Here is a 15,868-nt window from a genome sequence, read left to right as displayed (position 1 = left end):
CTAGGTTAGGCGCTCATTACCATTTATCAAGCACTGATGTTATCTGGCCTCTCATCTTATTTAGGACCGAAGCTATTAGCATCAGATTTGATTGTGACAGTTGAGGCTGCTGCTGGGGAAGCCGAGCTCTGCCGGGCCCGACCGCTGCTGGTCCGGCTCCTGGGCCCGGAGCTTTCCTGCCCCCGGGCCCGCAGAGAGGGGCTGGGGCCACACGGGGGGAGGAGGCTGCAGGGGGCCAGAGCCGGAGCAGAGAGCCTCCAGGGGAGCCAGGGGGAGGCCAAGTCTCAGCTACAGGTGCGGTGTGATCAGGACCCGCTCCACGTCCCAGCACCTGTCTGGGCTCCCGTCCACGCGGGAGGGTGACACTGCAGTGAGCATGTGCCCTGCCGGGGGGGGGAAGGGGCACATGAAGGGGGGGGTGTATTTCTGCTGGGGGGCATTAATGATGCAATCCAAGCATCTAAACAGCCGGGGACCCCATATAGCTCACAGTGCACATCCCACCCAGCACGGGGCAGAAGGGGAACGAAGCAGGTGTAAGTGGGCACCACCCCCGCTCCGCTCCCGAGCGGGCCCCGGGAGATCCCCGGCTCGAGCCGCCCCCCCGCTACAGGGAGCGGAGCAGAGCGGCTGCCGGGCTCGGCCGAGCCGCCCCCAGGGGCCGGGCTGCAGGTGACCCGCGGCGGCAGCGAGGTTTCCAGGCTGCGGAGCGGGCAGCGGTGTCTAGGTGGCGGCCTCATTACCATACAGCTGAAGGCTCCTCTCCCCCCGGCCCCGGCCATTAACGAGCTGCGGGAAGGGAGGGGGAAAGCCACATGAAAGGCGCTCTGTGTGCTCGGCTCTAATGAGGGCCACGCGACCCAACAATGGGCGCGCCTTGCCGTCGGGCCGGGCACACGCCGGGCGGGCACCGGGGCACGTCCAGCGCACCTCCCACGGGCGCTGAAGCGGGGCGGGGAAGCGCGTTTGTGGCTTGGTTTGTGTCTTCTGCCCAACAGCGGGGGCAAGAGTGAGCAGCCCCGGAGGTGCCCCCCAATCTCCCCCCCCCCTCCTGCCCCCTGTGCTCTGCTTGCCGGCCTGGGAGGCAGGGGGCGCGGAGGGGCTGCCCCCCGGCCCGGCCCGCAGGTGCTTCCCGCCTGCTTCCACTCTCAGTTTCTCAGAAACGCGATTTTGCTTTTACTTTCTCCCGCTCCCACCCGCGGCGGCCGAGGCAGGTGAGCCTCCCCCACCTTCCCCGAGGACATCAGCCTGGCCCCTTCCTTCCTGCCTTCCCGCGGGGCCCCGGCCGAGCCAGCTGGTCCCCGCACTCCCCCACTGAGCCGGGACGGGCACATCTGCAGCCCCGTGGCCCGTGCCGGCCCCCCACTGCAGTGAGGCTGTGGGCAAGGTGCAGAGAGCGAGGGGCAGGACCCGAGGGCGTTGCGCCCAGTCTGCAGAAGAGAAGACTGGGGGGGGGGGGGGGACGGGGGGGAAGGGGTTGAGAGCAGAGAGGAGGGAGCCGGGCTTTGCTCAGGTGACGGAAAGGGGCAGTGGGCTCAGGTTGCAGCAGGGGAAGTCGAGGCTGGATGTTGGGAAGAACTTTCCGAGAGGGAGGGCGGTGAAGCCTCCATCCCCGGAGACAAAGGGGATGATGCGGGCGGGGCTGGTCCTGCCGCCCCGGGTGCCTCCCCAGCTCCCTCCCCCCTCGTGTCCCTGCCTCGGTGCAGGCTCCTGTCGTGGGGGGAGCAGGAGCCCGGGCCGCCGCGGGCCCGTGCTGTAAATATCTCAACAGATGCTAGGCTTGTTAATAATCAGCTCGGCTCCGGGCCGCTCCGCGCCTCCGCGGCAGCAGCGGCGGCAGCAGCAGGGTATTAATTCGGGCCGCGCGGGCTCGCCACAACATTTGGCTCATTTTTTTTTTCTTCTTCTTCCAGAAAGGAAAGATGGGAAAAAAAAAAAGCGAGCAGAGGGGGGCTGGGGGCGGGCCGGCGCCGCCTGACTGGCAGGCTGCATAATGAGCCGCGCGGCCGGCGGGCGCGTATATAAGCAGCGCGGAGGGGAGCGAGCCGGGCAGTGAGGCAGCGCCGGGGCACGGAGCAGCAGGGCCGCGCCGGACACGTCGCTCGCTCGCTGCAGGATTACTTCCCACCGGGCGGGTGGCGCCGACACCTGGATTATACCTCGCCCCGGCTGCGGGGCCACCTGGGCGGCTGGTGCGGCTTTGGGGCACCGCGAGCGCTGTGGTTGCGGCCGCGCAGGATGGCAGGCGGGCGCCTCGGGGGCTGGACGCTGCTGCTGCTGCTGCTGCTGCTGGGCTTGCAGCAGGTAACGGCGGCCGGGCGGGGGGAGCTGGCGCCCGCGGAGGGCAGCGCCCGGGCAGGCGCTCATGTGCGGGTGCGCGCGTGTCTCCCTTTGTGCAGAGGGCTGAGGGCTCCGGCGTCTTCCAGCTCGAGCTGCAGGAGTTCGTGAACCGGCAGGGCGCCCTGGCCAGCGGCAAGCCCTGCGCCCCGCACTGCCGCACCTTCTTCCGCGTCTGCCTCAAGCATTTCCAGGCCGTCGTGCTGCCGGGCTCCTGCACCTTCGGCAGCCTCGTCACGCCGGTGCTGGGCGTCAACTCCTTCAGCATCCAGGACACGGAGCGCTTCGACAGCCCCATGCAGCTGCCTTTCAACTTCACGTGGCCGGTGAGCTCCCAGCCGGAGGTGCGGGCCGGGGCACGCGTACGCGCCGCCAGTCGCAGCAGCACCAGTCTGGCCCCGCGGGCGCTGAAAGGCGAGAGCCGCCGTCCCCAGAGGCCGGGAGATCCGGCTCGCAGTAATGCTATCTGCAATTAGTTTAATTAAAACGGCCGCAGAGCTTGGCGACTTCCACGCGCTGGCTGGAGCCCGGGGCGGGGGGGCCCGCAGCCTGCCCCGCTCCCCGGCCCCGGGCTCCCGCCTCACGCCGCTGCTCTCTCCCCGCAGGGCACCTTCTCACTCATCATCGAAGCCTGGCACGCGCCGGCCAACTACCTCCCGCAAGGTGAGCCGCGGGGGCGGCGGGCGCCAACGCTTTTGGTTTGTTTGAGGGGGGTTGTGGTTTTTGTTTTGTTTTCTCCTTTGGAGGGGAGGGGGGGGTGCCTTTTTTAGTTAAAGGAAATAATGAACTTGCGCTGACTGAATGCAGAGGCTCGGCCCTGCCTGCAGCAGCCAGCCCAGCCCTGCACAGGTCCTGCTTTCATAGCGCAGAAAATGCAGGTGGGAAGGGAGTCCAGTCCAACCCGGCTCGGAACAGGACCAGCCCCCACTAGAATATCCCAGCCAGGGCTTTGTCTACCCAGGGCTTCAACATCTCCCAAGGATGGAGATGCCTCCACCTCTCTGGGCATTCTGCCCCAGTGCTTCGCTGCCCTCCTAGTGACAAAGTTCTTCCTAGTATCTAACCTCAACTTCCCCTGGCTGCAACTTTATAGTGTGTGTGTCCATGCATGTGTCTGTCCCCTACCTAATCTCCCAACACAATTGCGTTTCCTCCCGTTTTATTTTTGGCGTGGGAAAGCGCGGTGCTGTTTGGTGAGAAAGCGAGGAGGCTGCCAAAAAAACAAAAGAGGGCCTGACCACCTCTTCCTGTAGTTTACACCTTGTAACAAATGCCGCCCTTCTGGAAAAGGAAGAATGGCCTGGGGGCGTTTGGGGGGGGAGGAGGGATTTTTCCCTGCCAGAGAGGAAGAGACTCTCTCTCTCTCAGGCCCATCTCTCTTGGAAAAAGCTTCCTGCAAAGCCTCTTGAGCCTGGGGTTTAATAATCATTGCTGGTGGGGACAAGAGAGGCAGGGCTGGGTTGCATTGAGCTCCCACTTTCCATCCCATAGCATGCACACAAACAGCACAGCCTTCTTATGATTTCCTCCTAATTTTATACTCGCAGACAGTCTTGGGTGTTTAGATGCAATGAGATATGGTGGGGGTTGCTCCTGCTGCCATGGCTTGGCAAGGCCCAGCTGCTTGCTGCCAACAGTAGCACAGGCTGGGTGCACTGTGCAGCAGAGCAGGCTGGGAGGTGCATGCATCCCATCAGGGAGTGTGGGGAGAGGGTGTAATGTAGGAAAGGGGGTTGACCCTGCCCCCAGTCACCTGACCTGTGCTGAGTGTGGGTACCCCTGCTGCAGGCTCCCAACCACTGCCTGAGGATGGGCTGATTAGCCAGATGGCAATCCAGCGCCCGCTAGCCGTAGGTGAAGAGTGGTCACAGGATGTGCAGAGTGGGCCACAGACCCAGCTGCGCTACTCCTACCGCGTCATCTGTAGCGACAACTACTATGGCGACAGCTGTTCACGCCTCTGCAAGCGCCGCGACGACCGCTTTGGCCACTATGTGTGCGAGTCCGATGGCAGCCTGGCTTGCCTGCCTGGCTGGGCTGGCGAGTACTGCACAGAGCGTGAGTGCGCGGACACTGCTGGGGCCCTACCACTGTCACAGGGTGGGGGATGGCACTACCCCTGACTGGGTGGGTGGAATCCAGGTTGACTCCTCCATGCTTTGGAATGCTCCACTGGGGGTGCTGGCAGCATGGCAGAGTGGTGTCAGGCTTGACCACCTTGAGCCTGCAGGGAATAGAGGGCAGGAGGGATCGAGCCCTGCAACTTCCTCCCCCACCGCCACAGTGACATGAAGCCTGCACCCCCAAATAGCAGTGGCTCATGCTCCCCTCTGCTACCATCCCAGCACATGGGCCAGCAGTGGAGGTGGATAGAGGGCGGGCAAGCTTTAGTATTACAGCTGCAGCCTCTGAGCTGGCATCTGTTGGGACAAGAGGCAAAGTAAAGGACATCCTTGTCCCTGTCAGATGTCACACTCCAATTTCCCTTCCTGTGACTAGAGTCCCTGTGATCTGCATTTGTAAAACAACGTTATGCAGCATACAGTAGGCAGCCGTGGGACTTTGGTATGTATTAGTACACCTGGCAGTATGGTTTTGTCTCAACTTTTCTGGGTTTTTTCACTTTACAGCCATCTGTCTGTCTGGGTGCACTGAACAAAACGGGTACTGCAACAAGCCAGGAGAGTGCATGTGAGTAGAAATTCTCATTCAGAGCTTTAGCAATCCCCTCCTTGTAACAACAGTAACTTAACTAGTTCTGATCATTACCAGCTACATTCATCACCTTTTTCATTTGCTTTCCTCAGATGTCGCCCAGGTTGGCAAGGCCGTTATTGTGATGAGTGCATTCCACATGTAGGCTGTCGCCATGGGACTTGCAAAACACAGTGGCAGTGCATATGTGATGAAGGCTGGGGCGGCCTTTTCTGTGATCAAGGTTAGTGCTGATGGCCATGCTTAAAGATTTGAAGTAGCAGAGTAGCACATAATAAACTAAGAAATCTGACCTGCAAAGTAGTGGTTTTCAAGCAGGATGCCTTGAGAACCTTTCAAGGGTGCCATGCAATGTTAGCACTGTTAAATGGACAAACACAATTCACAGGATACCCCCAGAGACTTCAAATAGAAAGCCATAGCGTTGAAACATTCTGACCTACCTGCCGTGCTTTGAGTTCTTTACAACCAAAGAATTGCTTTATTTTTCTGTATTAGTTTGTTTAAAAAAAAAAAAAAAAGAGCTGGCATTTTCTGATGGGTGCCTTGAGTTTTAAGAAGTGGTTCCTTGAGTCTAAAAAAGTTGAAAACTGCTGCCATAAGGTATACAGCATCTCTCTTCCAGTGACCTGTTGATAGTCAACAGGTTGTTCAAAGCCTCTTCTAAATACAGTTATACTGTATTTAACACTTAACTGAAAACATAGATGCACTTTCTTGTTTGGTAGGTGCAGACTTTTTTTTCTTTAAAAAAAACTGGATGAAGTGCTGAAGTTGCAGTCTTTTTGTTTGTTTACATAAGCAAACTAAGTTCAGCCTGCTAATAGTAGAAACCAAACAGTTTACTGCTGTTGGAAAAACTGTTTACTAAACACCAGCATTTGGGGCTTCCTTATTTCTACACGAGGAAGTAAACTCATGTGATGAAGCTTAAGCGTGAGAGAAATCAAATGGCAAGAATGAAATGTACAGGTTCCACTTTAAGGGACATCAGACCCCTTCCAGCTATTCAACCCATTGAATCTCTGAACTGTAGCCAACTGAACAAGTGTCCTCAAGGCCATATATATACTGCTGAAACTGAGATCACAAAGTCTTATTTTGAAATGGAATAAACAACTGTGGAGATGATTATGGTAGGCCAGGTAAATCTGAATAGACAGGAAAAAACAAAGATTCAGTTCCTTTCCTCCCCCCATACAGTTATTGACTAGCCATCAAATCTTAATTACTTCATGGAATTTATGCTGATTTATAAAGGCTTCCTACTTGTGTGATTTATTTTGCTTGTGGGGGACACCCCAGAACCTGCTTAATAGATTTTAGGCAACTTACCCCATTGTCGCACATAATAGAAGACCATAAACAACATTTTTAAGATATGTTCTGGGACTTTGAGCTTTTAAAGATGACTCTCTCTTTTTATCCCACTCACACATGTCTCAGAACACACCTTTAAAAGATAAGGCCCAGGTGTGACAAATACACTCTGTACATCTACCAGGCTGCCTGGGGCCTTTCTTGAGACGCATACTGGACAGACTTAAGGGTATATTTCTCAACTTGATAAGTGCACATCTAAATCCCATTAAGGCTAAAGGGTTTATGCATACACAAAGTGGAGAATACACTACAGCACTAAGACAGTTGAGGTTTTATAAGGTCTCCCACAGTCCAGGGCTTAGAAAGTATTGCAAAAAGGAGACACAACAGACTGGTACAATGATGTGAAAAGTCAAATAATCCGCACTGTTCCTATTGACAGCAAAATGGAAAAACCTTTTAGTTGAAACTTTTTTATTGTGGTTTTTTTTTTTGTTTTTGTTTTTTTGGGGGTTGTGTTTTTTTTTTTTTGTTTTTTGGTTTGTTTGTTTTTTTTGTTATCTGCAGTCATACTTTGAGAAATGAATGCCTTTTGCCAGCTGTCAAAGTAACTCTTGTCTGCCGTCTTGGGTATTTTTGCAGATCTGAACTACTGCACTCACCACAAACCATGCAAAAACGGAGCCACCTGCATGAACACTGGCCAGGGCAGTTACACATGTTCATGCAAACCTGGTTTCACTGGTGTTGACTGTGAACATGAAATCAGCGAGTGTGATAGCAATCCCTGTCGGAACGGCGGTAGTTGCACGGTAAAGATTAATTTTTAAATGGGAAGCCAGTCTGTAAGACAATCCCCAAGTATACCTTTAAAATAGCTTAACCAACATATTGGGGAATAAGTGCGTAGGTTCATTTCAAAAGCTCACAGATATTGTACAGATTCTTACCTGGAGGTGTCAGAGGAGGGTGTTTGTTACAGGCAGAAATATACTGCCTGGATCAGAACTACTCGACTAAGTTTATGTTGCTGCAAAGGCTCTTTATGAGAGCCTTTGAGACTGAAAATTCTTAAGGGAACAGATAAGCTTCTCCAAACCAAATTGGACACATGCATGTACTACAACTTTCATAATAGTGAAAGGTGTGAGCTTGTGTTCCGTTACAGGATTACAAATATCATACAAAAAAAGTTGATCTGTGAAAAACCTCTTTGATGGAACAAGTTTATGCATTTTCCAACATTCTACGGTCTAGTGTTTCAGTGCATTTGCAGAACCATTCAGTGGTTAATTCTACCTCTTGATAAGGATCAGCAGATCAAGCATATCAAATGTACTCTGTTTAGGGGGACCATACGTCCCAGTTTGCCCAGGACAGTCCTGGATTTTGTAGACCAGTCCCAGCTGGCTGGAAGCTTATAATGAGCGTCCCGGACTGCACTCCATGCCCTTGTGATTCCAGCAAGGAAGACTAGCAGTGCAGTGTGCCAGGAAGTTGGGAGGGCAGGCACCACTGCTACCCATCTGCTTGGTGTACCATGCTGCTCTGCCTCTGCCTGCAGCAGCGCTGCTGACTTCGGAGAGGTGGCAGGGGGCTGTCCTGACTTTTTCCCATATGGTCACCCCTAACTCTGTTGCAGTTTTTGGTCAGATAGTGGCACAAGACCTGTCTGCTTACTTCCAAGGACGTGCAAAAACTATATCTGGAAAGTGCAGAGGATTTAGTTGTGGTCTACCAAGTGGGTCCTTTCAAAGCATAGCAAAATCTGTCCTCATCAAACTGGCTACCATGCTTAAAACTGTCTTATCAGAAACCTACAGCTCAGGGCTAAGAGGGCTTTGGAGATCCTATTAGGCAACAAGTGTATGTGGTGGTGGTAGTAGTAGTGTCTATTTAGTTTTTCCTGCTGGGTCTCCAAAATCAGACCTGATCTGCTTGAGTAGCTATGCAGTTCCCCCAATATATAAATGTGGCTGCTTAATCCCTCTGAGTCCTATCTGCATATTTTCCCCTCCCAATATTCTACTTGCCACTGAGAATCATAAATTAACCTTGGTGGAGGAGCAGGGGTGGAATAACACTTGAAAGTAATTGCTAGACAACAGAATTAAACTGTGGGGTCTGATGCTATGTCTTTTAATTTTTGCAGGATATGGAGAATGGTTACCATTGCATGTGCCCACCTGGATACTATGGAACTCACTGTGAGCACAGTGCTTTGACTTGTATTGATTCACCATGTTTTAATGGGGGCACATGCTTAGAAAAGGAACAAGGAGCCAGTTACACTTGCCTCTGCCCCCTGGGCTTTACAGGATCTAATTGTGAAAAGAAAGTGGACAGGTGCACAAGTAACCCATGTGCAAATGGTAAGTCTTCTCCCTAGAAGTGCCCACATCTCTCTCTCTGGCTCCTTCATGCTCTTCACTACAAAAATGACAGGCCTTTAATCCAATTTTTAGCCTTTTCTCTGATCTACCAGTCTTCCTTTTTCCATTATATTCTTTACCTTACCATACTAAAGTATGGTGTCAGAAGCACTCTTGTATTGTATGCAAGTGACCAGTGCATCAGAATTCCAGAGGGCTTATCAATAGATGTAGAAAAGGGAGAAATATATAAAATAATAAATTTGACTGTAGCTAGATACACTTTAAAGACTCACTCATGTGGACCACAGTGGTATCATTTCAGTGGTATCAGAATCTTTTTAGTCATGGCTCTTGTCATATTTAATGTGCAAGTATGTCCTTTCCACTGTGATAGTAAAAGCTTACCAAGAAAGAGATTTTTAGTGTCCAGAATGAACTGCACTGACTTTTTTCCCCCGACACCCCCCCCAGGTGGTCACTGCTATGACTTGGGTCAAATCCGTGTATGCCGATGCCGTGCTGGTTTTTCTGGTCAGAAGTGTGAGATAAACATCAATGAGTGTGCCCGGAGCCCATGTTCCAGTGGGGGCACTTGTCATGACCTGATCAATGATTACACTTGCACCTGCTTGCCAGGCTACACTGGCAGGAACTGTGACATCAAAACCACAGATGAATGTGCGTCTGGGCCGTGCCAGAATGGAGCCACATGCTATGGTGGACTTTATAGTGCCAACTTTATCTGTAACTGTCCTCCTGGCTTCATGGGCAGCCGTTGTGAATTCCCAGTTTATACATTACCTGTTCCAGTTCCTCCCAGACCAGTTCCTTGGATTGCTATCTCCATGGGCGTGGGGCTAGTGGCTTTGCTTGTACTGTTCTGCATGATAGCTATGGTCATCAGACAGATGCGGAGGCACCCAGAGCAGGATCGAGAGACTATGAACAACCTGTCTGACTTTCAGAAGGACAATCTTATTCCAGCTTCCCAACTCAAAAACACCAATAAAAATAAAGACCTGGAGGTGGACTGTGGGCTGGAGAAATCAAACTACAAACCTAAGAATCATACACTGGAATATAACTTGGTAAAGGATCTGACAAGCAGAGCGACACAGGAGGATAAATATTATAAAAGTGAAAAGTGTTTAGGAGAGAAATCTCCCCTCCGATTACACAGGTAAGAATGCAGTTTCCCCTGCAGCCTTCTTTATGCTCTCTGGTCTCCACAGGCATCCAAGGAGGACTGTAGAAAGATAGCTCTTCCTTCAAGGAGCTAAAGTAAGAAACAAATCAGAGTAGGTGGGGAAATCTCCAAACTGGAGCATGAATTTCACCATTTAGGATGTGCCACCCCTAACTCTGCCTAGAGAGCAGACTCTTGTGTTTTCTCTTTCTGGCAGCATCCTGGACCAAAAAAAAAAAAGAATAAGAGGGGACATTGGCAGATAGATTAGTTATGAAAGTAACTGGTAACTAAACATGGAGAGGCCAGAACTGTGTTGTTTTTTTGTTGTTGTTTTGTTTTGTTTTTTTAAATTTAAATGTATATTTCAGACTTTACAAGGGAAACATGCAAACATCTTCCCAAGGTTGACTTATTTGTAGAGGTTGGGGGATTAAGGAAAAATAACAAGATTCAAGTTGAAAGAGAGAGGATGACTCTTCTACTGGCCTTTGAATCTTGCATTACACATAATAAACCACATGGAGATTTTAAATACTGCATTACAACAGTGACATGTCAGGAAATGGAAATGAATTGTAAACTATTAGACTGGGCATAGGGGAAGTGGAGCTGGACAGCACTTTCACTTTTCAAATGTAACCTAACATCCATTATATAGAATACTTGAAACAGTTGTCACTTAATTCAGGGTATTGCCACTCATCTGTCCTCATTCATTTTTAGCCTACTCTTGTTTTACCCAAGGTTATTTGCAGAAGATCTTGATGATAGGCTCACACTTGAGCTCGTATCTTCCTCAGCACCCTTACATTGTTTTTTTTTTCCCCCCCTCTCTCTGCTTCTCTTAGTGAAAAGCCGGAATGTAGGATATCAGCAATATGCTCTCCAAGGGATTCAATGTACCAGTCTGTTTTTGTGATAACAGAGGAGCGGAATGAGTGCGTCATAGCCACAGAGGTAAGTACACAGTTCCCTAAAACTCATCCTCAGCGGCCACTGAGTCAGAGTGAGGGGTCATATTTATTCTTAAGAGCTAAATCTTAAAGGGTGAAAGAATATTCTACATACAGTTGCAGCCTATGAAGGGTGCTCAAGGTATGATAGACTATCTGTGGTGAAAGCTTTCTGGTAAACACCAGGACAGAGTCTTATATTCCTTATGCATTAGGAAATTAATAACATGGTCTAGATTTTCCGAGGTGCTAAGATCAAATGTGTGATGAATGGGAGCTGAAAGTGCTCAGCACCATTAAAAATGAGATTAGGAAAGAGGTGTAATAACTGGATGCACAGGAGCAGTGCTGCAAACAAGCATTTTCTCTCAGGAGGTCCTAGGACAGACAAAATTAGGGGAGTGCCTCACAACAGCAAGTGGGCATAAGATGATAATCCGTAGGCATTATCTGGTCACAGATAAAGCCATGGAGTTCCAGCAACAGATGTAGAATAGCTGAGTACACTAGCTTATAGGTTTAGTGTGCACACAGGAAATGCACAATAAGTCTGGAATGAAAGTTCAACTCCTTGTCACACGGGATCCTGTTTTTGTTCCTGGCTCCAGTTTAAATCAACACTACTTGCTTTGGTATTAATGCCTCCTAGATCCTAACACTTTTGTTAGAAAAGCCAGGGGGTAATGCTGAGGCAGATTGTATTGGATTTGTTCAGCACCTGCTAAGTTTACAAACTTAAACAACTAATAAGGAACAGGTATTTCCTAAGGGATACAGACCTGTTAGAAAAAGGCCAAATAGGAAGTTTAGGGTAGTGTAACACCAACAAATCACTAGATATCACTTGAGCTGGGTGAGGGGTTGGTGTGTGTTTTGGTTTTTTTTGTTTTGGTTTTGTTTTTTTGGTTGGTTTGTGGATTTTTTGGGTCTTTTTTTTACTAATTGTTTGGGGGGGGGGGGGTTGGTGTTGGGATGTATATTGTATGTGGGGTTCTTCCCTCTTCCTGCCCCTCCCGACACACACAGACACTCTTCTGCCTATGTACCCAGTTTTGTTGTTGTAATCTCAGAAGGCCTGGGGAAGGAATAATTTGCTGTGTCACTTATCAATCATTCCTGAAGGAATTAATACATTAACTAAGGAAATAATAAAATGCCCTACACAAAGGGCATGTCTAAATGAGATGTTGACCGCACAGTAGCATGTCACAGCACAGACAGTACTAATACACTACTGTGCAGTATTATTAGGCTACTGTGCAGTAGCATCACCTAAAAAATGTTTCCTGGCACTACTGTGTAGTAACTCCAGTTACTGCACACTTTATTTAGTACTTGCTAATACAAGTACTAAATACTTATAGCACAGTAGCATCTCTCACAGTGCAATGGAATTCCAATTATTTTTCAGAAGTTGATCATAAAATTCCTGCTCAAATGGCAAACTGGAAAAATAGTGGCAATACAAAATCAACCAGCCAAATTTTAAGTGCACAACTCACAGAAGGGATTTTTCAAAAGTACAACTGGCAGGTAGAAAGCTAATTCCCATCAGCGGCCGTAGCAGTTAAGTGTTTTGGTTTGTTTTTTTTGTTTGTTTGGTTGGTTGGTTGGTTTTTTTGGGGGGGGTTGTTTTGTGTTTTTATTTTTTTTTTTATACCATCTGTCTTGGAAAATATCCCCCAAACCTGACTGTCTAAAGTTAGGCTCCTAAATCTATAAATATGAATTCTGATCTTTTCATAGATGCTGAGTGTCTATAGGTGCTGTTGCTGTTCATTTGTGCTTGGTGGTTCTTAGCACTCCTATTCAGGTTGCAAAATCTTTTAGAAATGGCCTGATATGGGTTTGAGTGGCTAACTTGAGGCATCCAGGTTTAATAACTTTAGCCTAAATGATCTATTCCAATCTGGTCCTTCCTAGCAGGAAGTGAAATGGGACAGAAGCATTTGCTAGCAATTCTATGACCTGTAGGGCCAGCTTGCTCCTGCTGAATACTGATGGGTTTGCTACAGCTCTGGCTCAGATTTAGGCTGAGGATTTATGTAGTAGTTACTTTGTTTTAAAGACAGAAGTGGAGCTATGTCAAGGTTCAGATGAGTTTACTGTAACTGTCTTATCTTTCTGCCCCTGTCCCGTGGTAAGTGAAGCTAAACCAGAATAACTTATCCCATGTTTTGTTCAGGGATAATTATTGCAGTTTTACCTTCACTTACTGTGGGATAGGAGCGAATGGATGGAATGCGGACTCCCAAGTGGTAAGCATCCTCTTCCCCCACCATCCCTTTAAAGCTGTCTGCCCATCCATGCCCTTCATCTTTGATTTGGAGGGGCCTGGCTTATGGTTTATTTGTTTTGTTTTAAATCTTCAGTACTCCACACAGTGTCTCCTTCTCATTCTCTTTTCATTATTTTGTTTCCTTGTAGGTATAAGGCTGAAGGCCAGCCCATTTGCACCTCAGATTATGCCAGTAGATGAACATTCCTGCTGCATTGTTTACAATTCAGAACTGGATTGGACTGTTTTTTAATTATATGCAACTTGCTGCTCTCAGGAGGAGGATGGAACTGGGTGAACTGGACAGACTGTGAATTTTACTGAAAGATGCAATACACCTTTGTGCTTTTTAATGCCCATGTTTGATGCAAGGAATGTAACTGGCAATAGAAAAGGGAGGATACGGAGAGAGGGATCAAGCAGGTGGCTTTGCCAGGTTTTGCCTAAGTTTTTAAATGATATTGAGGCCAGTTCCTCATGGACAGACCTGTGGCTTTCCAGAACTCCAGTTATGGGAGGTGCTAGTAGATGCAGAAGGCACAAAACTATCACGGACGTTGCTGTAGAAAGCATTCGTGAAGAAAAAGATATGTTGCTATGCAGATCACGGATACAGAATAAACGAGGTCTCCATTTTTTTTTTTATTTTTTTTTTCTTTTCTTTCTGGGTTTAAAAGTGCCTAAAGCATGTCAGAGAATCTAGAGAGCCCAAACAGACTCAACTGCCTCCTTTTTGCAGTACCTAAACAGTATTGGGCAGGGGCTGCTGTTCCTCTATTTACACTCCTTTTCTCCTGCTGCATGTACTTCAAGATATGAGAGGGGAGAGAAGGAAAGGAGGAGAGACCCAGGATTTACACGTCATATCATCTGGTGATGCGTTGGAGACCTGGTTGACCCTAGCAGTAGTTGTGAGCCAGGGTTCCATCTCTGAAATGATAGAGGACCTATCACAAATTTTAAACTGGAGCAGGGGAAGGTGTAATAACGAATGCCTGCTGCCTCTTCATCCTCAATTATGAGAAGAGACACAAGCCCAGCCCTAACTGAAAGCCTTACAAATGCGTTTAAAATCAATCAGCTACTGGAACCTACACAAGCTGAGCTGCCTCAGCTGTTTTTTCATGCCCTTTGCACTACCAGTGATTGTGAATAGAACTGACTATTTTACTTCCCCTTCCTTATTCCCCACAGCCCCTCCCTTTTGTGAGGATTTGGGACTGTGTGGTGTTTTTTTGGAATCTGGTGCCACCTTCAACAGCAAAATGTCTTAAAGTACCAGCTTTTACTTTACTCTTTTCTCTTTTTTTTTTAAAAAAAGGGGGGGGGGGGGGATCCTTCTGCCCAGTTGCAGAACTGCCTCCTCTTCCTTTCCCCCTTCCCCCCCCCCCCCCCCCCCCCCAACACTGTCCTTCATTCCAGTTCCAAATGCCCAAAACAGAAGTGGCTACCAGGATCCCCTCTTCAAGGACAGGCCCAGAATAGAATTTGGAACTTGTCCTGTTTTGTTTCACTCCAACCCACAGCTACAGGGATATGGGGAAGCCTGCTCCTTGATCCAGAGTTGCAGCTGTGAACTGGCAAGTTCAGTGCAGATAGACTATCTCCTTCTACATGCATACATTTACAGCAATAATATTTGACACCCAATTGGAAAGTGCTGTGACATACTCTAATGATAACAGGACCCTGGGGTAGAGCAGACTGAGGAGGGTGGAAACTCAAGAAAACCTAGGACTGTGCTTTCTATAGGACATTTGATATTCCTGCCCTTGTAAATCCTTATTGTTGAACTATTCTGTCAACTGCCTTGAACTGTGCAGGCAACAACCTGTCATTACATCCACTACTGACCTTCTACTCTGACCACATAAGAGCAATTTGAAGATAACCTTCAGAAATCAATAATATGGTTTTTAGTTTGTCTGTTTTGTAGTTTTATTTTGAAGCCTAGTATTTCATAATTTAAAAAAAATCAGAAGCACTGAACTTTCTACGTTTTATAACTTTATTTTGTATATAATGTATATTTATAATCAAAACAAAAGTGTAAATATGTTTATTACTTCTCATGTAATGTTTTTAATGTGAGGACAAAGTTTGAATTTTATTTTTTTTTTTTCAAACAATGAAAATATCTTCCTGCTACACTGAAGTATTGCTGTGGCTTGTCTTTACCACCCAGCTTTATGGTGGGGAGGAGGTTACTTCTACATAGTGTTCACATTTTTTTTTTCTTTTCTGCTCACCCAGTCAAGAATGGGCAAGGTTTTTCTTCCTCTACAGAACTAGTAAGGGTTTTGTGCCCAGTTCTCCAGCCACATAGATTTCCTGAGATTCTGTGTTGAATTCTACTATCTGTATGTGACCTGTGACTACATCCAAAGGCCCTTTTGGGGTGGTTTCAACAAGCAGTGAAAAAATGGATTAAGATAATGCCCAGAGGGCTATCACGCTCTGGAAATATGCATCATAAACAAAAAATAACTGAATCTTTTAAGACATCATGAAAGCCTAGCTGTCATGCACCTAATCCAACTGTGTGGGTGAAACAACTCTCAAAACAGGACAAAGTTGTCACCCCATTTGGAAATTAATAATTTATTCTTTTTTGTTTTGAAAATGCCAAAAAGTACATTAAAGTGTCATTCCCCCCATATACCTTAAATAGATTACTGTTTTAAAAGAAAATATCTAA

General features: G+C 48.2%; 1 protein-coding gene across 2 annotated transcripts; it reads left to right on the top strand.

Annotated features, from left to right (window-relative positions):
- Positions 1-2,100: 2,100 nt before the first annotated feature.
- On the top strand, positions 2,101-15,320 carry DLL4 (delta like canonical Notch ligand 4). 2 transcript variants are annotated; one of them, XR_002093217.2, is made up of 12 exons: positions 2,101-2,304; positions 2,400-2,663; positions 2,943-3,000; positions 4,126-4,395; positions 4,968-5,028; positions 5,145-5,275; positions 7,018-7,187; positions 8,528-8,747; positions 9,222-9,930; positions 10,788-10,896; positions 13,078-13,150; positions 13,320-15,320. XR_002093217.2 is itself a non-coding variant. In XM_006260862.4 (11 exons), the coding sequence occupies exons 1-11, from the start codon at positions 2,239-2,241 to the stop codon at positions 13,323-13,325; spliced, it is 2,064 nt and encodes a 687-aa protein (XP_006260924.1). In that variant the 5' UTR covers positions 2,101-2,238; the 3' UTR covers positions 13,326-15,320. The 2 variants fall into 2 exon arrangements, 1 of the variants encoding a protein (XP_006260924.1); XM_006260862.4 differs by lacking the exon at positions 13,078-13,150.
- Positions 15,321-15,868: the final 548 nt, after the last annotated feature.

The sequence above is a fragment of the Alligator mississippiensis genome, chromosome 2, assembly GCF_030867095.1.
Source record: "Alligator mississippiensis isolate rAllMis1 chromosome 2, rAllMis1, whole genome shotgun sequence".
NCBI lineage: Eukaryota > Metazoa > Chordata > Crocodylia > Alligatoridae > Alligator > Alligator mississippiensis.
Note: the sequence above shows the minus strand (reverse complement) of the source record. Positions and strands in the feature narration are given on the sequence as shown.